This window comes from Rhineura floridana, chromosome 6, assembly GCF_030035675.1.
Source record: "Rhineura floridana isolate rRhiFlo1 chromosome 6, rRhiFlo1.hap2, whole genome shotgun sequence".
Taxonomy (NCBI): domain Eukaryota; kingdom Metazoa; phylum Chordata; class Lepidosauria; order Squamata; family Rhineuridae; genus Rhineura; species Rhineura floridana.
Genome location: NC_084485.1, coordinates 115,000,586 through 115,024,139, shown reverse-complemented (window position 1 = coordinate 115,024,139; position 23,554 = coordinate 115,000,586). Strand labels below are relative to the sequence as shown.

Below are 23,554 nucleotides of genomic sequence, written 5' to 3'. Positions count from 1 at the left end.
GTCTTCTGTTACCATAAAGGGTGTACAGTAAATACCTAGACTGAGTTGAGCAATAGATGACAAGTGTTGCTCATATGTTAGACGGCACTTGTGTTCCCAGATAGGAAGATCATAGGAACATAGGAAGCTGTCTTAATATTGAGTCAGACCATTGGTCCCTCTAGCTCAGTGTTGACTACATTGACTAGCAGTGACTCTCCAGGGTTTCAGGCAGAGATCTCCTGGGACCTCCTGCATGCAAAGTAGATGTTCTACCACTGAACTATGGCTCTTTCAGATGTAAAATCAGGTTTCTGAGTACAGAATGACGTGTCTGGATATTAGCACAGGTCCTTTTGCTGCTGCAGGTTAACCAAGCTGTCATTCTGAAATGTTTAAGTGGCTTTTGGGAATCCTGAGTATATAAGGTTCATTATTATTCTTTTGCATAGTATTTCCAGGTATTCCGATATCTTTGTAACTGATCCTCTTTTGAATTTATAGACTGGAAATGGAGGCCGAGATACGGTGACTTGACTACAGTTGCATGTTGTTTTGTTGATTAACATATTGAAGTAGCCAGTTGTCCAGATCCATCTCTATCCAATAAGCAATGTAGACTTCCAGTATTATTCTCTGTGTGTACTACCCATGTAAAGGAGACAGAACAAAGGTAAGAAGGAAAGGATTTGATGATGACAAAAGATGGGACATACAGATTTAGTAAGCCATGCCTGCAGAAAAATCTAAATAGTATACAAAAGGTTTTATAATGTCTTAAATGCTGAAATTATTTCCTCATTACAGGCTGAGCTGCCAACTCTTCCTTTAGAGTCCTACTCTGGGAATCTTTAAATGAAAGCTTTGCCATGATGTTTTTAGTTTAGACTCCGTGTATAGACTTCCTAAACCGTAATTTCAGAAGATCTTAAATTATGAAAGCCTTTAGAGTCTAAATTTGTGGTAACAAGAGATGTACTGGGTGTCTGCCTGTAACAGGTTTTAGAATGGCTGTGATAACTTTAAACTAGAGGAGTACAGTATATTGTCCTATAATGTAATACATAGCGTTGCATAACATTGTTTTTCCATGTGACTTGCCTCTGTTGGCTTTTCGCAATAAGCTCATACCTGGGAAGTAATAAATGGATGATAAGACAGTTGTGAACTGCTTTTTGCTTGGACTATTCAAAGGTATCTTCTGTACAATATATTTAAATAGCAGCAGCGGTCAACAGACTTTGTTAGGATTGGCCAACATATCAGTCAATTGACTGGTCAAATATTGACAGTTGACTGCCTGTTATTTGATCATGGTCAAATATTGTCCAATCTTCTGTATAGCTGATGATGCTTGAAGAATTGGTCTGTTACTACCCGTCTGCCTGCTTAGCATAACTGCCTTTAAAACCAACTTTTTAAAAAAATGCTGTTTGTTTTATATTATTTTTTGTTTTACTTTTTATTACTGTAGGCTAGGGGTCACCAACCTTATTGGATCATGGGACTCAAATGGAATTTTGAGAAAGTGTTGTGAGTGCTAGTCACAAAATGGCTGCTGTGGGAGTATGGCATAGCACAAAATGGCTGCCATGGGGACATGTAGGAGAGGCCAAATCAGCACAAACAGGAACTGAGCAGGAAAAGCAGTCTCTCATGCACAGTGAGACCTTTTATGGGTGCTGTAGTAGCTCCTGGGAGGTAAATTGGTGCCCACGGGTGCTGTGTTGACATGCCATACTGTGTTCCACCATAAAAGCCAAAGAGAAGAACTGTTTTATAAATTGTTCACATTTATAAAAACATTTCATAACAGCAGCCCTGTTTAATCATTCTTCATGCGATTGAGACTGTGTGGACTGTTCCCTGTGCCACACCTTCCCCACGCTGTACACGTGGTGGGGAAAGGACTAAAGAGGGGGAAACCCTGTCAAAAACATGCAGGCTATCCCTATGAGATGGAACGTGCGTGCTCAGAGTTTCAGCTTACAGGGACAGGCTATGTGCATTTGGAAGGCTTCCCCCAATAGATGGACAGACTCAGATTGGGAATAAGCATCGGACTGCTGTCTCTCTGCATGCAATCTCAGTCATGTGGAGAGGAATGCCTATTGTTAAAATATATTGTAATATATTACATTTTTTTTAAAAAAAATGATAGTTTCACATAACAAATTTTACTTTTTGTTTGTAATTGGCTTAAGGCTGCAATATTTTACCTTCTACATCCTTACCTGGGGCTAGGCCTCTTTCAGTTCATAGGGTGAGATCATACCCAGAGTAGATCCATTGAAATCAATGGACCTAAGTCTATTCTTAGTTTGACAAACGGTGGATATCACTCAGTGGGACTTACTTTAGTAGACATGGAAGAACTGCACTGTAAGTATTGAACCTTTTGATGATTAAGGCTACAACCCTATGCACACTTAGCTCAAGGAGTAAGACCCAGCTCATTTGAGCATACTTCTGAGTAGACACATGTAGGATTGTACTGCATAGTATCCTTTTTGTTATTTCGATAAAGTTGATTCTTTAAGAATACTTGACAATTATTTGACAATATTGCATTGATATTTGTCCAGTCAGTTGATCAAATCCCTTGCTGATCAGTCAAGTGCCCAGCTAGTTTGTGTCTGGTATGTATGTTTAAGGCATTCTTATCATGCTTTTTGGCTGACAAGGCTCCCTGTATGGCTTGAATAAAAACAATACAATCATTAAAAACAAATATTACAAACTGTAGCATACAATACACTAGGGATGGGGTTTGATAGCTGGTTCCTATCCATTTGAATTCTAACAGTCCAGCTTTCAGTACCAACTCGCCATTCCCCCCCCCCAATTGTTTGCGCAATTGCCGATTCACGGCACGGGTTTTTTCCAGCAAAAAAAATAATGTAATGCTAATAAAAATGGTAATGAAAATACTTATGCTGTAGGCACTTATTCCACTGAGTTAAGTTAAGAATGCATCAGCTTAGAGGAAAGCTGATTGCGAAGAAAATAATGTGAAATTAGTAGCTGATTTTTTTTAAAAAAAAATGCCAGTGACAGCTGCAACCGCCGCAAGAAATCAGTGCAGATCTGAAAACAATGCAGATTGCCGGATTATATCAAAATCCAGTAATAAATCTGATTTAATGAATATTCTCCCCCATCCCTACAATACACCCGGCATTAGATTGTGACTGTGGCACAGTTAGCATTTTTTAAACCTCTCTCACAATCAGATCTTGAAAGGCAATGAGATTCTACTGTTAAAAGTCTATACTTTGGTTCATACCATGTATGAAAAAGAATACAATGAATTTACTTCAAGAAAAACAATCTGCACTGGGAATGCATATTGGCCTTGTCTGAGCATAACAAGGTTTGGTGACCTTGTTCTTGACCTTGACATTCTGTTTCCTGACTCCTAACTGAGCAGAGCAGAGGGAGCTGTCTCAGCTGATCCACAGGAGAGGATATACAAGCAAGCCAGCTTTCAGAGACGTACCGCATACCAGTGGGACTCTCAAGTTTACCTTGAGGTAGGACAGGACAAAGCACAGGACGCTCCAAAACAAGTAGTAAGAAAGAAACAAAAGGTAGAAGAGAGTATGAACGGGAAGGATAGTCCAGTGGTTGTGATCTGCAAGTGTGTGGCATGTTTGTTTTCTTGCCTGAGAACAACATGGCGTACACTTGCAACAAGTGCAAGCTCATGGCACTGTTGGAAGAAAAAGTGGGAGGCCTGGAACAGCGAGTGGCCACACTGAGGACTATAAGAAAAGATGAAGAGTTCTTAGACAGAACGCTGGAACAACAACAGCAAAGAGAAGTGGAGGTGGAAGAACAACAGCATGTGGTAGCAGAAGAGGAACCTACTTTGGAGAAGAACAACAAAGCGGGCAAAACTCTGTGAGAAAGGGTGACAGGAGCAGAAGAGCTAGAAGACACCCTTCACTAGTGGGACTACGGAACCGCTTTCAACCACTCGAGGATGAGACTGGAGGACAGCCTGTGGTGGAAGAATGACAGGAGACCCCGTGCGACAACGAGCAAGAGGCTGAAGCTCAATCAAACAGGGCCGATGAAACCACGAACCACAACAAGAAGAGAAGAGTACTGGAAGTGGGAGACTCCCTACTGGATGGGATCGAAACCCAAGTATGCCAAGAACTTCGGGAAAGCTGATTTTAATAAACCCAGAACAATTGTAAGTACAGTTCCAGGGCAAGTAACCCGAATGAGAAAAGGAGTCCAAGATGACTGGGAATTTCTAAAAGAGGAAATTCTAAAAGTGCAATGGCAAGCAATTCCAACAAGGAAAAAGGTGGGGAAACAGCAGAAGAAGCCAATGTGGCTTCACAAAAAGCTTAGAGATGACCTGAAAACAAAAAGGGACACATACAGGAAGTGGAAAGAAGGCCAGGCCACAAAGGAAGAGTACAGGCAGGTATCACGGAATTGCAGAGATGGCGTCAGGAAGGGTACAGCTGAGAATGAGCGAGAGATTCTAAAAGCAACAAAAAAGCTTTCTTCAGGTACATCCATAGTAAAAGACAGAGAAAAGAAATGGTGGTACAGCTGCTCAATGAGGATGGCAAAATGACAACAGAGGACAAAAAAGGCAGAAGTGCTCAATTGCTACTTTGGCCCAGTCTTCTCCCAAAAGAGGGTCTGTGATCCTCCTGGGAAACGTGAAGTTGAAGGGACGATTACAGACTGAGATTGATAGACAAATGGTCAAGGAATACCTAATTTCTTTGAACGAGTTCAAATCAGGACCTGATAAACTGCATCCTAGAGTATTTAAGGAACTGGCTGAAAACTGTCAGAACCGCTGTCTATTATCTTTGCGAAATTATGGAGGACTGGTGAAGTGCAGGATGACTGGAGGAGAGCTAATGTTGTCCCTATCTTCAAAAAGGGCAAAAAGGAGGAACTACGGAACTACAGACCAGTCAGCCTAACATCAATCCCTGGAAAATCTCTGGAGCAGATTATAAAGCAGTCAGTCTGTAAGCACTTTGAAAACAATGCAGTGATTACTAGGAGTCAACATGGGTTTATGAAGAACAAATCCTGCCAAACTAATCTTATCTCATTTTTTGATTGGGTAACCTCCCTTGTAGACTGTGGGAATGCTGTGGACACAATATATCTCAACTTCAGCAAAGCTTTTGACAAAGTGCCCCATGAGATTCTGATTAGCAAGCTAGCTAAATGTGGGCTGGATGGAACAACTATCAGGTGGATCCACAATTGGCTCCAGAATTGTACTCAAAGAGTGCTTATCAATAGTTCCTTCTCAAACTGGGCAGAAGTAACGAATGGGATATCGCAGGGCTCTGTCCTGGGCCCAGTGCTCTTCAACATTTTTTTAACGACTCGGATGAGGTGGTACAGAATTTGCAGATAATACAAAATTGGGGGGGCACAGCTAATACCATGGAAGACAGAAACAAAATTCAAAGGGACCTTGATAGGCTCGAGCGTTGGGCTGAAAACAACAGAATGAAACTCAACAGGGTTAAATGCAAGTTCTGCACTTAGGAAAAAGAAAACAAATGCACAGTTACAAGATGGGGGGTACTTGGCTCAGCAATATGACATGTGAGAAGGATGTTGGAATTGTTGTTGATCGACTTCCGGGAAGGGTGACTTAGCCTGTGCCTGCTTTTGAGACGGGCTCCTGCCTCAAAAGAAGCTTATTCAGATATATCAGTCAGTTTTTTCTTTTTTTTTTGACTGATTAAACTTCTCCCGGGTAGGGAGAAACGAAGAGATTAACCTCAAAGCCTATTTTTGTTGGGACGACCAGATCTCATTAATTTATGGGACGAGGTCCAGCCGACGAAGGTGGGACGGATTTTTAACAACAAGCTCTATCTGGAAAAGCGAACGTTCATCTTATCTTCTAAGAGAGAACGCACTAACAGGCAAGCACCCTTCTTTCTATATTTTTCTTTTACTTGACTTAAATTGTTGCTGTTTAAAAGAGATTTGCCAGATTGATCGGTTTTTGACATCTCACTGGGGAGCCGTAACTTCTCTCTGCTACGCACTAATTAATAGCTTATCTCTGTTTTTGTTGCAAAAAGCTGTCCTGGATTTGCATTCTAAAGATATACACAGAAGAGGGATTTCTATTCCAGATTTTTATTTTGAAAAATATTATACTGTTTTGAGACTACTCTCTTTTTGGTCTATTTTATTTTGACGAATCTGTTTCTTGACGATTGCCATTAATTGTTTCGATCCTGGGAACTGCATTTTGTTTACTTAACTATTGGAGAGATAAGGCTGTCTGCTCTGTTTATACTGTGATGTCACCAAGTTTGGAGTATTAACCCAATTGTTGCTGAAATAAGAAGTGGTTTTCCTATATTTTTCTTTTAAAATGGCAATTAAGAAAGTGGCTGAGAATCTGGAAATAACTAGGTTTCAGAAAATAATGGATGAGATTGAGATAACGAAAATTGAATTGAGTAAAATGAAGCAGGAAATTAAAGATATAAGGGTCCCTGTGAGAGAGGTGACCCTGGAAGGGGTCCCTGTGAGAGAGGAGACCCCGGAGATTGGAACAGGGGTCCCTGTGAGAGAGGAGACCCTGGAGACTGGAATAGGGGTCCCTGTGAGAGAGGAGATCCCGGAGATTGGAACAAACGTGGAACAGGAACAAGATTTGGAGTCTATGGACTTTAGAAATAAAATCTATTGTTTGGAACTCAATGTTATCTCTGAAGAAATTAATGAAGATTCTAGAGATAAAGTTATCAATGGCATGGATTATCTTCTGGACTGGAATGATGTGATGGAGCCCAATATAGAGAAAATCTATGGAATTAACTGCAGCCATGTGACAATGGAAAAACTTTTAAGAGATGACCCAGTGTATTTTGAAAAAAAGAACAGAGATATGATTTTACAGCAGTATTTCAGCAACCTATTCAGAATGGATGGCAAGAAAATATTTGGGATAGAGGTAATTCCCATCAGACTCTTACTATATGACTATGGCTTTGACAGCAAGATTATTATGGAATACTGATAATGGAAGATTGGATATTGAAATTACTGGACTTAACAAGACTACTGAAGATGGAAGATGGAAAATGGAACTAATAGAGATAATAGAACAATGGCTACTGAAATTACTGAACCTAACAGATTCTGATGTGATGGATTAATTGAAATGTTTATTTTGACTATGGTTATAACAATAAGATTATCATAATTAGTAATGAGATGGATTAATCGATATGCTTATCTGGAAAAAAAAAATTGATAGATATATTTCTTAAAGAATTGAAACCTCTCTTTGACTTTTTGTGGAAAGAATAAAGTAATGTTTATGAGATTTGATGATTAAGTAAGATAACTACTGGAGGAAAGTGATTTTATAATATGACTTAAGAGACAGGATTGTTATATATTATAGACTTATAACTGATTTGATCTTTGACAAATGGGAAGTCAATATTTTACTCTTTATTTTTTTTTTTTCTTTTTGTTTAACTATTTTTGATTTTGTTTTTTGTCTTTGAATGTTTTATGATTTTGTCTTGTATGTTTTATGAAAATCTGAATAAAAATTATTGAAAAAAAAAAAAAAAAAAAAAGGAATTGTTGTTGATCACAAGCTGAATATGAGCCAACAGTGCGATGTGGCTGCAAAAAAGGCAAATGTATATTAGGCTGCATTATTAACAGAAGTATAGTTTCCAAATCATATTAGTTCTCCTCTTTTCAGCACTGGTTAGGCCTCATCTTGAGTACTGCGACCAGTTCTGGTCTCTCCACTTCAAGAAGGATGCAGACAAACTGGAACAGGCTCAGAGGAGGGCAACAAGGATGAACAGGGGTCTGGAAACAAAGTCCCATGAGGAGAGACTGAAAGAACTGGGCATGTTTAGCCTGGAGAAGAGAAGACTGGGGGAGATATAATAGCACTCTTCAAGTGCATAAAATGTTGTCACACAGAGGAGGGCTGGGATCTCTTCTTGGTCGTCCCAGAATGCAGGACACAAAATAATGGATTCAAGTTGCAGGAAGCCAGATTTCGACTGAACATCAGGAAAAACATCCTAACAGAGCCATACGATAATGGAACCAATTACTTAGAGAGGTAGTGGGCTCTCTGACACTGGAGGCATTCAAGAGGCAGCTGGACAGCCATCTGTCGGGAATGCTTTGATTCGGACTCCTGCATTGAGCAGGGGGTTGGACTTGATGGCCTTATAGGCTTCTTCCAACTCTACTATTCTATGATTCTATGACTGCGGTTTATCACTGAGTCACTGAGTCTGTGCTAGTCTTGGGTTTGTGCACCCCACTCTCTTCTGTTTTAGCATGGTCACAAAGAAAATACAAGTTGCTTTTATTTCCATCTTTAACTAACTGGAGTAACACTTCAAACCTTGGTTTATGAAGCTGGTTTGTATCAATAAACTGTAGTTAAGATAAGTCGCAGTATAGGGTTCATATGTAATTGAAAATGAAAGACGCCAATTTCATTGCTGTTTCGGAGGAAGAGACAGAGTGTAGAGAGCTTGCATAGGTTTGTTCCCATAATGCTTAAACCATGGTGTTCTCTTGTGTAAGGCAGTTGCATTTTAAGATAACCTGATGGAGTGACAGTTACTAGTGATAAGTGCAGATTGCTTACAGAATACAGGGGTGTGTATTTTTCAGATTTTTGCTGCATGCAAGAGGCAACAGTTTGATAGGAATGAAGCCTGTAAAATATTGTTGATTGAAGAAATAGTCTCTATGATAGGTTGATCTCTCAAATCTGTGTTGTTAATTTAATAGTCTGTGAAAAAATTGAGCACCTTACTCGTTTATTATGCTTTTATCCATCCTTTCCTCCAAGGAGCACATGCTCTTTCTCCGCTTTGTCATTATATCGCCCTATAAAACAGGTTAAGCTATGAGATAGAAGTAGACCCAAGTAATCCAGTGAGTTTCATGTTTGAACAGGGATTTGGTACAGAGTGTTCCCAGTTTATATCCAATGTACAATCCCCCCCCCAATCAACCTAACTCAATACAGTATGTGCTGTTGTTTTGTATTATTTTCTAGACCAGTACTATTAAACGGTGAAGCCAAATATTGTTTCATGATGCATTAGAAACTCCTAAATCGCATGGTGATTAATGGCTGCAAAATGCATTATAGCTTCTAATTAATTTTTAATTGGATTTTTACTAAATGGATTGATTATGATTTATGATTTTTAAAGCACCTGGAACACTTTCATAGATACAGTTATTTTTCTTGGGAACCTTAATAAATATTGCATAAACTATAGGGGATCCAGAAATGCTTTGTGTCTTCACTTTTAACCAGAGATCCAGAAATCTTGCCAATTCCAGCAAGATACTGTTTTCTTTTCCCTTTGCTCTTGAGATAGTCAAGTATAAGCCTGCATGTTCTAGTGCAGACAAAAAGGCCATTAGTTTTGTGAACCGGCATGCCATCAGAGAGATCCGGTTGCAAATATTTTCTCTACAAATCATGTCACATTTTGTATTGTTAAACTTGGTGAAAAGTTAATGATTCATCGTTGTGTACATAAGATGACCACATTAATTGTCTTCAGGTTCTGCTTTCAGGCTTCCCATAGTTGGCCACTGTGAGAACCAGAAGCTGGACTAGATGGGCCATTGGCCTGATCTAGCAGGCACTTCTTATGTTCTTATCTCAATCTAAATATTTTTTTACACTTTTGCATTCTTAGCTCCTCTAGTTTCATGCAGCCACTTGTTTTCTTTGAGTTACTTCTTGGATTAAGGGTGCAGTTACACCCATATACTTTCACGTTGCTGAAAATGCAAGTATACTAATCTTTAAGGCTCCTTATAAACTAAAGCCTGCTTCCCACCTAACAATTTTGTATCTTGAGAGTGTTCCTTAAAGTCATGCCGTCATGTCTAAAAATTTGGTGTTCAAATGCACAGTACATACAAATAGTAGTGTCAGATGCTTCCACTTCAGAGCCTCTTCAGGTACACTAAACAGAGTGAAATCAGAGTTGAGCATTCTAAGGAAATCTGTTTCAGGTGTGGGAGTCAGACAAACTGCATGCTCCTGGTTCAGCACTGTGGCACACAAACAGAAATGTCCTAGTGGTAGCAAAGTACACAGGTTCTCCACTCCTGGTGTAGGGTGAAGCACTCCATGTCTCTGAACGATAAGGACCAAAAGGATTCAGATTGCACATCTAATCCTTAAGGTAGTGTTGGTGCAAGCGTGGTAGAGATGCTGCTTTAAGAGAGTTTCTGCAAATGCATTTCCAAGTAAGCACTCAAAAGGTGCTTCCAGATTGGAGTTTATTGTGGAATCTGTGCTGCTTGTGCATGCCTGTCTTTCACAGGGTTCACACAACAATGTCACCATCAGGATGCCAACCCATACTTTTTAAAAAGATTTAATTCAAATTTCCCTTTGACATAGAAAATTCAGTAAGTAAAAATCACCTTTTATACATCCACAATGAGTGCTGGTGAGGAAGCTTGTTAGTGCATTTTTTGGTCGTGGTGGGGGGAGGGGGTGGCTGTTTGTCATATGCTTGGTGACTTTTCAGTGGGTGATCTCTATTGGCATGTTTCAACTTCTGTATGCTCCTTATCTGAAAACAAGCTAGCTTTTTTGTTTTGGGCAGTCCAAATGATATGAGCTACCTATTTCCACTGATTGCCGCATGCTGAAAGCATGTCCCAATTCCAGAAACCTGGTTCAGAGGAACTATTTCTCAGATCACCATTCAGTACATGTGAAGGATTACCTTGGAGACTGTAATCACATTACATATATTGGGCTTATAAATAGAGAGAGAGAGAGAGAGAGAGAGAGAGAGAGAGAGAGAGAGGTATGGGAAGGGCCATAGCCATTGATCCAGCTAGCTCAGTATTGTATACACTGATTGGCAGCAGCTCTCCAGGGTTTTAAGCAGGTGACATTCCCAGCTTTGCCTGGAGATGCTGAGCATTGAACTTGAGATCTTCAACTGCAACAGTTATGAACATAGGAAGGGATATATGGGGAAGGGTCATAGCTCAGTGGCTCAGCTTCTGCTTTGCATGTAAAAGTTCCTAGCTTCAGTTCCTAGTACCTCCAGGTAGGGCTGGATTTTTTTTTTAAAAAGTGTGCTCATGTGGGCACAGAAATACCAGTGTACATGCCCAGAAAGGGAAATGGTAGTGATGAACTAAGGAGGAATAATTGAGGGGAGGGAACAGAAGAACAGCCCAGACACATTTTGTCTGTCCACCGGTGTGGATGGCAAGTTGGCCAAGTAGCAATATCTATGGCTGAAAAGACAGGAAATGTGTGGAGCCAGTGAATATCCATGACTGAAAAAACAGGAGTGCCAAATGTGCGCACACACCAAAAACTGGATCTTTATGACCCATTTGCAATAAAAAGTCCCTTTCTGGATGCACCCTAAATCAGAGATTTGAGTGATAATCCACAAATAACACATTCCATTCCACAAGGCTAGAAATCCACTGTTGGGATTGGCATAGAACACAAAGCTACCAATGACAGAGTTCATTCTAAAAAGGTACTTCCTTTTGCAGGGGCTTTAATGAGCTCCTTTCTGGTTTCCCCCCAGGATCATTGGCAATCTGAACAATATCTGGAAGTGCCTCATACTGTTCTACATAGTGCTAGCCATTCATGTGGAGTGGTTCACCAGCCTGACTTGGGTGATTTCCCTCCCCACCCCTTCCATGCCACTGCAGGTTGTTGAGGGCATTTGCAGTAATGTGGAGAAAGTTGTCTCCCCTGAATGGCAAGCAATGTGGAGTCATTTTTAAACCAGCTTCCAACTTTTTACAATGGGTGGACCAGCCTTCAGGGGAGTTTGGATGGCACTAATGTAATTATCAGTTTTGCACCTCCTAATTTGAAAGGAGGGAGGACCCACATCTTCATTTTAAATTCTGGTGGTTGTTTGTGTTAGAATACAACAGAACCAAGGCAGAAAGTAAGTACATTGTATCTGCAAAGAACAACAAGCATGTTCTTTTTTCCCAGTGAATAACAATGCAGGCAAGATGTTTCTGCTGTGGGAAAGACCTAGCAAGGCATTATTTATGGAATTAACCAGAGTACTGAAAATGAGATGGGACAGTAATGGTTTATGCTGTCCTCTGTGATAATGTACTAAGCTCCCCCTGACATTGAACGCTGTGCACTTGCACACACACCCGTGCAAAAATCAAACTGCTCACCAGTATAGATATTCAGCAACCAACTTGCATACAACTGGACTAGAAAGTCAAAAGAGGGTATATAAAGTTGGGGAGTGAGGGAGGGGAGCTATACTAGCTATATTTGTCACGTTTATGTGGATCCCGCTAATCTGTCTGACTCAACTCAACCCTTTAACTTGGAGGTAGCCAAGATGGCGCCCTCTGGATGCTTTGGGCTACCGCAGGTGTGGAGAACCTTTGGCCCTCTAGATGTTGCTGAACTATAACTTCCATCATCACTGGCCATTGGCCATGCTTGCTGGGGCTGATGGGAGCTGTAGTTCAGCAACATCAGGAGGGCCAAGGGTTCCCCACACCTGGACTACAGCTCCCATTATTCCTGACTGATGGTCACACTGACTGAGGCTGGTGGGGAGTTGTAATCCAGCAACACTGATTCTAGAATGCAACAGGTTGGCTATTCTTAATTTAACTGCTGGATCATTTGATATAACAAGTGCATTGCTCTGAGAAGCAGGCACACAGGTGACCTATGCCGTTCTAAATGCAACAATAGCAGTCACCCTGAAATCCTAAATAAGACTGTAGCTAAAATTCAAAGAACATCTGCTAGTGGATTGAATACACTATGATGGGGCCAAGCAGAGTGTTGGGTTGAGAGGATGAGAGGAGGGGTAAAGTGAGATTACATTAAGAATGACCAAGATTTGCATGGAATCGCACAGTGAAACAGATGAGCATGTGCTTTTCCAACTGTATGAGTCTTCCTGGTGCATTTTTTAAAAAGTAAAAAATGAGGTGCTGGTACTCATATCTTGATAAAAGTGCTGTGGGTGCCAGCACAAAATGGCTGCCATGGGCAGCAACGTAAGAGGTGATGGTACTGTGTAGCAGTGAGTACTGTCACACAGACAAAAAGCCATGAGTCTTCCTTTGTTTGTGCAGGTAGTGTAAGCGGGCATGTGGGGAACGCATTCATGAAATTACAAACCTCAGCTAGGAAAAGTCAGGCCCTGAAAAAGCCAAAAAGCCCAGCAACTCTTCTTTGATTCAGTTGGTCTGGCTGTGTGCTCTTGTCCCTGAGGCCCAGAAGAAGGGCAAAAATGTTTGTATGACCTGACTGAAGAAAAGTATCTCAAGAAGTTTGCACACATGTGGACAAAATATATGATTCTCGGCATGGTCCTCTCTAGGTTTCGTGCCTCCTTCCTCTGTTCATTTACCTTGATAGGACTTTGTAATTAGATTGCTCAGTATAGTCAGGCATCCTCTCTGTTTAAATGACTCCATATTCCAGCGGTGGGGAACTTCAGTATTGGGAGCTCCAAGCCTCTATCTGGCCTTTGGGACTCTCCCCACACCACACCTGCTTTCCCCAGCCACATCCCTTCTCCTGAGGCCATGTCCCTCAGCAGTCGTGCTTCACACCCGCCTTGAGTGTTTTTGTCTGGCTGGAATGTGTCCTTGAACTCTGATAATGATGTTTTGCTTTATGAAGGGCGAAGGACAAAGAGGTGTGTGTAGAAACTAGTATACCGTTCACAGGTAAATTTCATATTTGTCGCTCTGCTAACTTTTGTCTCTGGCCCCCCCAATGGCATGCTCCCCAAGAAGATTGCCTTTGGCTGCTGTGTTATGTCCTCCTCCTTTAATATTCAGATTCCCTAACAGGGAATTTGATTCTTCATGTGCTTGCCAATGCAGTGTTGACGGGAACGTGAACTGGACAGGATCAGACTGGTAGGGAATGAGCAACATACATGCTATTTGTGTAGCTAAACCAACTAGGGAGGAAAATGGTGAGTTCTATGGTTTACAGTTGTGGTTGGGTAGACTGACAAGGAGAGGCCTTAGTTGCATTAATGGTGGCAGGTTTGCTGCTGTTCCCCAAAGTAATGGCATGCCTTATCCAAAGGTGATAGCTTCAAGCTTAGCAATGCATTCACATCTTATGAAGCTTTGCATTTAAATTCAGATAAATGTTACAAATTATTTGCTGCTAAGTATTCTGCTGACATTACATTTTTACTGAATATTGATTTGTGTTTAGGCTCTGGAAGCAGCATATCTACTACTGACCGGCTAGATGCAAAAAAGGGACGAGGCTTATGCACTTTTTATAGTTGTGTTACAAGAAGGAATTTCAGCAGGTTTACCTGGCATGATATGCTACACCTGCGGAAATTCCCTCTTCTGTAGTTGGGGTAGGAAGAAAGTAGATTGGAAATGGCTGGTAGATTTTTAAGTCAGTTGAAGTAGAGCAGTGGTTCCCAAACTTTCCCCCCCATGGAGCACTTGAAAATTGTTGAGGGTCATGGTGGATCACTTAATGATTTTGTTATGTATGACTATGATTATGTTATGATGCTGTATGATTTTTAATTGCATTTTTGTTGCTGTCCTGCCCGAAGTTGAAGAACTCAGACCTTTTTCTTTTACTGAAGTAAGAGACAGCTTCAATTCAGTGCGCTTCATGAATCTTATCTACGCTCAGAACTTGGCATCTCTCTAGAGCTAGCTAAACATGACTTCGCAGCTCTAAGACATTGACTTAGCAACTGCTCCCCCGCTCTGAGTCAGCTTAAGTAAGGCTGGGGGGCTTCCCGCTTGCTTGTGCCAACTGTCAATGCTGAGAGTACGTGTGTAAGCGAAGGCTCCACCTTAACTGAGTCTGTTGAATTTCCTGCCTCATTCGCCTCCTGGCACGAGGCAAAGGGGGGACCTTGGCCACCTTCTCGTCTTCCCCCTCTGATGGAGGGGGGCTGCTAACTGACAGCCTGGGAGTGGGGGGCACCCAGCTAGGAAGCATCTGACAGGCCATGTTGAGCTCCCACAGGGGTGTCTGGAGTTGTGGGGGCGGAACTGTCAAGGACTGGAGCTGGGGCGCTTTCTAAGTCCGTTTTGCCACATGGTCCGTCCCCAGGTTGTTCCTCCCAGTCCAAGTCCTCATCCTCTGCCTTGCTATCGTCTGTCTGCCCCCTTCTGGCAGGGCTCATGACAGTTGCTTTATTTATTGGATTGTTATTGTTATTTATTGGATTCTTTATTAGATTGTTTTTCTCCTATTTTTATTTATTATTTTTTAGATTTATTATATTGTATTGTATTTCTTATAATTTCAATTCTATGTATTGTAATACAATAAAATACAATATAAAAATAAAAATACAATTAAAAATCAATATAAATATTTAATGCAGATATGCCACGGACCACCTGAATGAAGTTTGCAGACCACTGACTGTCCATGGATCATAGGTTGGGAACCCCTGAAGTAGATTATCAAAGATTTCTAACTCTGTGTTTTATGGCAACAATAAAATTACCCCTCCAAATTATAGAGCTGAAATGAAGAAAGCAGAAGCGAAGGTTGCTAGGATTGGCTTTTTGTGGGGGAGGACTATGATCTCAATTCAGTTCTCATACTTAGAACAAATTCCTGGGCTCAGAGTTCTTTAATTCTAACTGCTTGTTTTTTATACCTGGCTGTAGTTGGTAGATCTTGAGATACTAGGAAAAAACGAAGTAGGCTTGTTGAAGTCTTCCCACTCCCGTTCTACACTACTGTTAAAAGTGCAAGAGCTCTGTCATCTTTTGCGTCTGACCTCGATGTATTCCACAGTATAGGCTGAGAGAAGTGGAGAATGGGGTTACTGTGTTGCATTTAGCATACAGTGCAGAGCTTGGAAAAGTTACTTTTTTTGAACTACAACTCCCATCATCCCCAGCAGCATGGCCACTGGATTGGGCAGATGGGAGCTGTAGTTCAAAAAAGTAACTTTTCCAAGCTCTGATACAGTGTGCACATTTTAAATTAGAAACTGCCACTGACACCTGCATTAACTGACTCTTGTGTGTAAAATTAAAGCTAGCAACCTAAGAGAGTGATAATTATTTCCTAGCATGCAAATTATAGAGAATTTATGCAGATATACATAACAAACATGACTCCTACAGAAACTGCAAGTTGCAGCCCCATCTCTAATTTTTTAAATATTTTGTTTTTTTCCTGTTAAATTCTGCCAGTGCGTTCTCCAGAAAAGCAATATGAACAGATTCCGTTATTTATTGACAGTGTTTCCAGCCTTTTTTTTTTGCCATTTTATGAATGACTTCTATCCTGAAGTTGTACTTTAGCTGCGCTAAAAGAATTGCATCTTGCATTTTCCCATTTGATTCAGCCAGCTGACAGCTTCTGTTTTTCTGCAGTGAGTAGGTATGAGAGGAGAAGTTGTTGAATGAAAGGAAAGGTTTCCCGTCCCGCCTAATCCATGTGAAAAATTATGGAGGCACAGGTTGCCTCAACTCAGCATTCTGTTTCTGTTCTCTGTAGTCTTGAATGCCCCCTAGAGGAGGAAGATGCTCCCTGGCTTCCACATGGCTTGAGGTGCTATTAAAGGTACAAAGCCCTCCGTCAGATCAAAAGTTGACAGCCTATAAATAGTGTCTCCTCTGGTTTTTGTCTTGCTCACTGTATAAATAGAATAATTCTGTTCTGCTCCCCAAGATGGCAATAGCTCTAGGATTTGATACCATATGATGTTATTTATTTACCTGTTGTTTTTTCAGAGCTTGGAAAAGTTACTTTTTTGAACTACAACTCCCATCAGTCCCAGCCAGCTTGGCCACTGGATTGGGCTGATGGGAGCTGTAGTTAAAAAAAGTAACTTTTTCAAGCTCTGTGTTTTTTACACTGAAGTTTCTCAAGGCGACTTGCATAATAAAAACAGAAATAACAAGAAACATTAAAACCATATATAAAACAGCAATAAAACAAGACCTAAATTGCTCATCCAAAACTAGATACAAAAGGCACAAATCCTACCCACCCCACTTAAAAAGATAAGCACAAAAAAGAGCCACAGACTAACTGGTTACCCTCCCAATTAAGGAATAAAGGCGTAAATAAAAATGTTTTTGCCTGGTGCCTAAAGATAGACAGCAATGGTGCCAGACATGCTTCCCTGGAGAGTGCATTCCTCAAGAGGAGAGCCATCACTGCAAAGGCCCATTCTTGTGTTTCCACCTCCTGCACCTCTCTCAGAGATGGTATAGCCTTCTTTAAGGAGCAGGTCAATTCCTGTTCTCTCCTGCTTGGAAGAATTTTGATTGTTCATTTATTGATATACCACTTAAGGCCAAAGTGGATTCCTGTTTACAAGTATAAAAAACAATTATACAAGTGTTAAAACACAATTAGATGCTGTTGGAGGTCACTAATTCATAGGGTCGCCATAAGTCATAATCGACTTGAAGGCACATGACAACAACAACCAAGCACAATTAATACACAGTAAAAAACTATAAACATCCATAATTAAAATATGCAATAAAACAACCCCATTAAAACAACACAACAATTAAAATATGAGACTTGGGTCAAGAGTTCCAGGGAATATCTGTGTAAACAGGTGTGTCTTCAAAAGCTGGCAGAATGCCAGTTCAAATGGGCCTTTTTGTGTTTCAGCAGTGAGTGCAGTCTGTAACAGTGTCCAATATCCCATTTTTGGGCAAAGTAATAGAGCGTGTGGTGGCCTCCCAGCTCCAGGGATTCCTGGATGAAACGGAGTATCTAGATCCATTTCAGTCTGGTTTCAGGCCTGGTTATGGGACGGAGACGGCTTTGGTTGCCTTGGTGGATGACCTACGCAGAGAACTGGACAGGGGGAGTGTGTCCCTGTTGGTTCTGCTGGACCTCTCAGCGGTTTTCGATACCATCGACCATGGTATCCTTCTGGGCCTCCTTGCTGGGATGGGACTTGGGGGCACTGTTTTACAGTGGCTCCATTCCTTCCTGGAGGGACGAACCCAGAAAGTGGTGCTGGGGGATTCCTCTTCGACTCCATGGCTGTTGGCCTGTGGGGTCCCTCAGGGCTCAGTTTTGTCCCCCATGCTATTTACCATCTACATGAAACCACTGGGAGAGGTTGTCCGGGGGTTTGGGGTTCGGTGCCATCAGTATGCTGATGACACCCAACTCTACTTCTCCTTTCCACCTAACTCCAAGGAAGCTGTCTTGGTTTTAAACCAGTGTCTGTCATCAGTGGTGAACTGGATGAGGGCGAACAAATTGAAGCTTAATCCAGACAAGACAGAGGTGCTCCTGGTCAGTCGAAAGGCAAATCAGGGAATAGGGATTCAGCCTGTGCTGGATGGGGTTACACTCCCCCTGAAGATGCAGTTTTGCAGTTTGGGTGTGCTCCTGGACTCAGCTTTAAATTTGGAGGCCCAGGTTTCTGCGGTGGCCAGGAGTGCTTTTGCACAATTAAGATTAGTGCGCCAACTGTGCCTGTTCCTTGAGCCGTCTGATCTGGCCACGGTGACACATGCCTTAGTTACATCCCGTTTAGATTACTGTAACGTGCTCTACTTGGGGCTGCCTCTGAAGACTGTTCGGAAACTTCAGTTGATGCAACGTACTGCAGCCAAAATGTTAACTGGGGCTGGTTACAGGGACCATACAACTCTCCTGTTACAAAAGCTCCACTGGTTGCCACTCTGTTTCCGGACACAATTCAAAGTGCTGGTGATGACCTATAAAGCCCTATATGGCTTAGGTCCAGGCTATATGTCAGACCGTATCTCCCTATATGAGCCTGCCGGGGCCCTGAGATCCTCAGGAGAGGCCCTTCTCTCAATACCTACGTCCCCACAAGCACGACTCTTTGCACTTCATCCGGCTGACTTTGTGCTAATACGCACAAGGCATTCCCAAGCAAGCGTAGAGTTAGGTTTGCACTCTAGTAGAGTAACGTGCATGGTTTGCTAAGAGGCGCAGCGGCTGCCAGGGGAGAGGATCGTCGCCATGTCTACGGCTATGAACTTCGGGACTAAAAGCTTCAAGCCGAGGCCACCAGACAAAGGCTCTTTCCCTTTGGATCATTTCGGTGAATGTACAGCATTCAAAGAAAAATTCATGAAGTGTCTGAAGGAAAATAGGTTTGAGAATGCTTTGTGCAGACAGGAATCAAAAGAATATTTAGAATGCAGAATGGAGAGGCAACTTATGTCCAAAGAACCGCTGGAAAAGTTGGGATTTAAAGACCTAATAGAAGAGAAATCAGAAACCCAACCTAAGACATTGTAATGAAGAGAAACGAAAAGGGAGAAAATCCTGACCATCTCTTATGGAAAGCAGCAAATCTGCAGTAGTACATACTGTACATTGTATATTTCAAATGTGATTGCAACATGAAGTGCGCCTTCAAAGAAAATGCTGTAACTGTTGGCCAAATAGAAGAGTTACAGTGCAATCCTATATGCTGTCTACTCAACAATAAGTCTCATTGAGTTTAATGGGGCTTACTCTCAAATAAGGGGATAGGATTACTGCAATCCTATCACCAATTTATTGGGAGTAAGCCCCAGCGAACTCAGTGAGAAGTACTTCTGAGTAGACATGTGCTGATACAAAACAAGCCTCCCCTCTGAATAATGAAGTTTTGTAGGAGATACAGTAAATGGTTTTCTTTAGGGGTTTGGGGTGTTAATGGTTACTTTTTGTTTTTAAATAATTGTTTTATTATGTTCATAATGTTGAAAAGTTGTTTTTGGTTATTATATTTTTATTTGTTGTACACCGCCCTGAGAGCTTTCTGCTATAGGGTGGTCTAGAAATGTAATAAAATAAAATAAATAAATAAATAAATATTTGTTATGTCACTGTTTTATTATTTTTTGTTATTAGGAAATTGTTTTTGCAATTGTTTTTGACATGTATTTTTGTTCACCTTGTTGTAAGCCGCCTTGAGCACAATTTTATGTGGAAAGGCGGCATACAAATAAAATGATGATGATGATGATGATGATGATGATGACTAGTGGGGATGCGAGATAGGGCCTTTTCGGTGGCTGCCCCGAGACTTTGGAACTCCCTTCCTAGGGAAGCAAGAATGGGCCCCTCCTTGCAGTCCTTCCATCGGCAAGCAAAGACTTTTTTATTTCAACAGGCCTTTGGAATTGAAAGCTGCTAAGGACAGGTCTTGAAGGGTGCTGCATTGCTATTGTCTAATTGTATTATTTTAAACTGAGTTTGAATTATTTTAACTGTATGTATGAATGGTTTTAATACTGTAAATTGTTTAATTTGATTTTAATCTAGACATTTGTATGTTTTTAATTATATGTGTGCTTTTATCTGGAAGCCGCCGTGAGTTCCAGTTTTGGAAAAAGGGCGGGGTAAAAATAATGATAATAAAATAAATAAATAAACACTAGTGCCACCAGTGAAAAAAACTGCCTCCTTGTTACCACAAGCTGATAATCAACGAGGCCATGGTAAGGTTAGCTGGGCTCCATTTTGTGAGGCTTGGGAGTTCTTAAAAAATGAGGCAGGGCTCCTTAGGGGGGGCTCAAGTGTCTGTTGCTCACCACTCCAAATCAACCTGTGTGATAGTTTGACCCCAACAGGGCCAGTCCAAGACATTTGAGGCAGAGCAGCAAACGGACTTCTCCTCCAACACAGAAGTCATTTCTTATGATTGTTTTCAGACATTTTTAGATGTTCTTCATGTTTTCAGTTTTTTAAAATTTATTGTCCTTATTGGTTTGCTGCCTTGTTGTTTGCTACCCTGGGCTCCTTTGGCAGGAAGGGTTGGGTAGAAATTTAATAAATTTATGAAATTTCATGTAATTAAATCCATGCATGGGACATGCTGGCCCCTTGATTAAATAAATAAGCCATCTAGAAAGAGCATTTATTTATTTATTTATTCATTTATTTATGTCTCTCCTTTTCTATATTAGCAGGCACTCAAAGTGGTTTACAATAAAACGACAAAGCATCTGATTCATTTAGAAGAGAGCTGAATATGATTGCATCTGGAGTTTGACGCACGGTTTGCCTGTGCTCTGTAGGAAATTTAAACTGTGGGTATTTCAGCATAGGCCTCTACCTTAAAAACACCACAGTTCTGAAACTGGAGTAAACTACATGTGCATCAATTGAGTTAGCATGCATGCTTCACATAACCTCTGTAGTTGCATAATTTGACTTTTGAAGGTAAAAATTGCTTGGGAAAGCTTCCTTTCCATGGCAATTCCAAAATAACACCACTTCTGACCCCCATTTTCATCTTTTTTCCCTTTCTCTCTCTCTCTCTCCTAGGATGCACTACTATAATCCAGGATGAATGAATGCCACCATGATAAACGCATGGACTTCTTTTATAACAGGAGTAATACAGCCACAGCAGATGAGTGGTCGGGGACAACTCTTGTCATTGTTTTCTGCTTTGGGGCCTTCTTTTGCCTCTTTATTTTCCTTTCCAATTCACTGGTCATAGCCGCTGTGGTCAAAAACAAGAGGTTTCACTTCCCTTTCTACTATTTGCTAGCCAATCTAGCAGCTGCAGATTTTTTTGCTGGCATTGCTTATGTATTCTTGATGTTCAATACTGGCCCAGTGTCAAAAACATTAACTGTTAATAGGTGGTTTTTGCGCCAGGGACTTCTGGACACTAGCTTGACGGCTTCTTTGGCCAACTTGCTAGTCATTGCCGTTGAGCGGCACTTGTCCATTGTGCGGATGAGGGTTCACAGCAACCTTACAAAGAAGAGGGTCACTTTTTTCATTTTGTTGATCTGGGCTATAGCTATTTTCATGGGTTTAGTGCCCACATTGGGCTGGAACTGTCTCTGTGACATTTCAACCTGCTCTTCCCTGGCTCCTATTTATAGCAGGAGTTACTTGATATTTTGGACAGTCTCCAACCTGGTGGTTTTTTCCATCATGGTGGTGGTGTACATAAGAATCTACATGTATGTCCAGAGGAAAACAAATATTTTATCTCCACACACTAGTGGATCCATCAGCCGCAAGAAGACTCCGATGAAGCTTATGAAGACAGTCATGGCGGTCTTAGGTAAGAGGATGTGGACGGTTGTGCTTGTGTTGTATCATTATCATCCAGTGTGAGAAGGATGGTATCTCTTGGTTTAACCTGCTATGGTCCCATTTCTATTTGTTATGCTACTCTTCTGGTGATTAGGGTCCACTCAGCCCTCAAAATGGGATGGAGGCTTTGGGATCATGGGATGGAAACTCAGTCTGCCATGCTCATCTGTCTTCAGCTGCATTGATGTGTGATTACTCCATGTCTCATCCTTGCACTTGCATCTGCGCTTGTGATGCTGTCGCAGGGCTAGGCAGCCATTGACCTCACGCTCGGCCTTGGACAGCCACCCATAAGTTTGTGTGTGAGCAATAACCAGCTTTAATTTATGAAGTGGCTAATCAAAGCCATTCAAACTGCAGACTGGGGGCATATCCACCTGCGAGCTTCTTGCATCCCCAGCATAGTGCTTTGGTGAACAATTGGAATTGTGGGGGCGTGTAAAAAGCCCTCTCCTCAAGTGCAACATCTTGGAATCTGATATTTATGCTGATAGGTTGTCCTGCCTATAGGCTCCCTTCTTATCACCTAACCCTGCTAGTGTGCTCTGTGGACTACTGTAGGTAGTGGTAGTCATGCACAGGTGGTGGATGCACTGACTTTGCACATGGGAACCAGGAATAGCAGCGGAAGGTGGATGTAGCCCCCAAATGCCTGATTGCATTATCGGCACTAAGAGCTTTGCAGAGAGAGAATGCACCAAATAGCAAAAAGTCGCAAGAGGGAGGCAGAAGTTCATTAGATGAGGCATGTTAGTGCCTGGATAGTAACACAAGATGGGAAAAATTAGGTTAAAGTCAGGCTGTAACCTAAATAGCAGGTCATCTGTGATGAGTTAGAATTGCCTTTAAGAAGAGAAAGTCTTGTTAAACTGGTGGAAGGGGAGGGAGAGAGAAGTTTGCTCATTCTGTGCATCAGGCTATTAGTAAGCCATTAATGACAAATGAAGATGTGTATGGGCTAGGGGAGTGATTTTTTTAAAAACCCTATAGACTAGCAACTTTTGTTTGCTGCAAGACTGGTTAAAATATTGGGATGGGTTCAATTTACAAAAAGCATTGAACTTTTTACCTTTTGGGGCTGCTCTCCTTAGCTATTGCTTTTAGAAGGCTATGTGGTGGGTATGATTCAAATAAAATGGGGAAGGGAGGAGTCAGGGGATGGGGCTTGGGGATTTCATTAGGTGCCTCCTACCATAATTCAAGCACTTCATGCCAATAAGAGAAAGGTCTCATCCTCTTTCCCAGATATAAAAGCAGCCTTTTAAAAAAAAAGAATAGTGAGTCTTGGACACAAAGCTGTTGAGTAGATGTTCAGAAATGCTAAGTGAGATAAGGTAACCCTGAGCATCTTTTAGTGGCTGTTTGTACAGTTTGCTATTGCCCATCAGACACTGAATAGCTTCTTTTATAACAATTCAGTGCCATCTCCTTAACCAGGAGATAATAAAAGAAAGCATTGCTCTGTCT

At 41.4% G+C, this 23,554-nt stretch overlaps 1 protein-coding gene across 3 annotated transcripts in view; it reads left to right on the top strand.

Moving 5' to 3' along the window:
- Window positions 1–23,554, top strand: part of LPAR3 (lysophosphatidic acid receptor 3) — a 50,287-nt gene that overhangs the window by 12,381 nt on the left and 14,352 nt on the right. For 2 of the 3 annotated variants that reach the window (XM_061633509.1, XM_061633510.1), the window contains exon 2: window positions 21,299–22,055. In XM_061633509.1, coding sequence (XP_061489493.1) covers window positions 21,320–22,055 — 736 coding nt within the window. In that variant the 5' untranslated portion in view covers window positions 21,299–21,319. Of the gene's footprint in view, window positions 1–13,684; window positions 13,738–21,298; window positions 22,056–23,554 lie in introns of those variants that run through there. The other variant, XM_061633511.1, reaches the window with a different exon arrangement.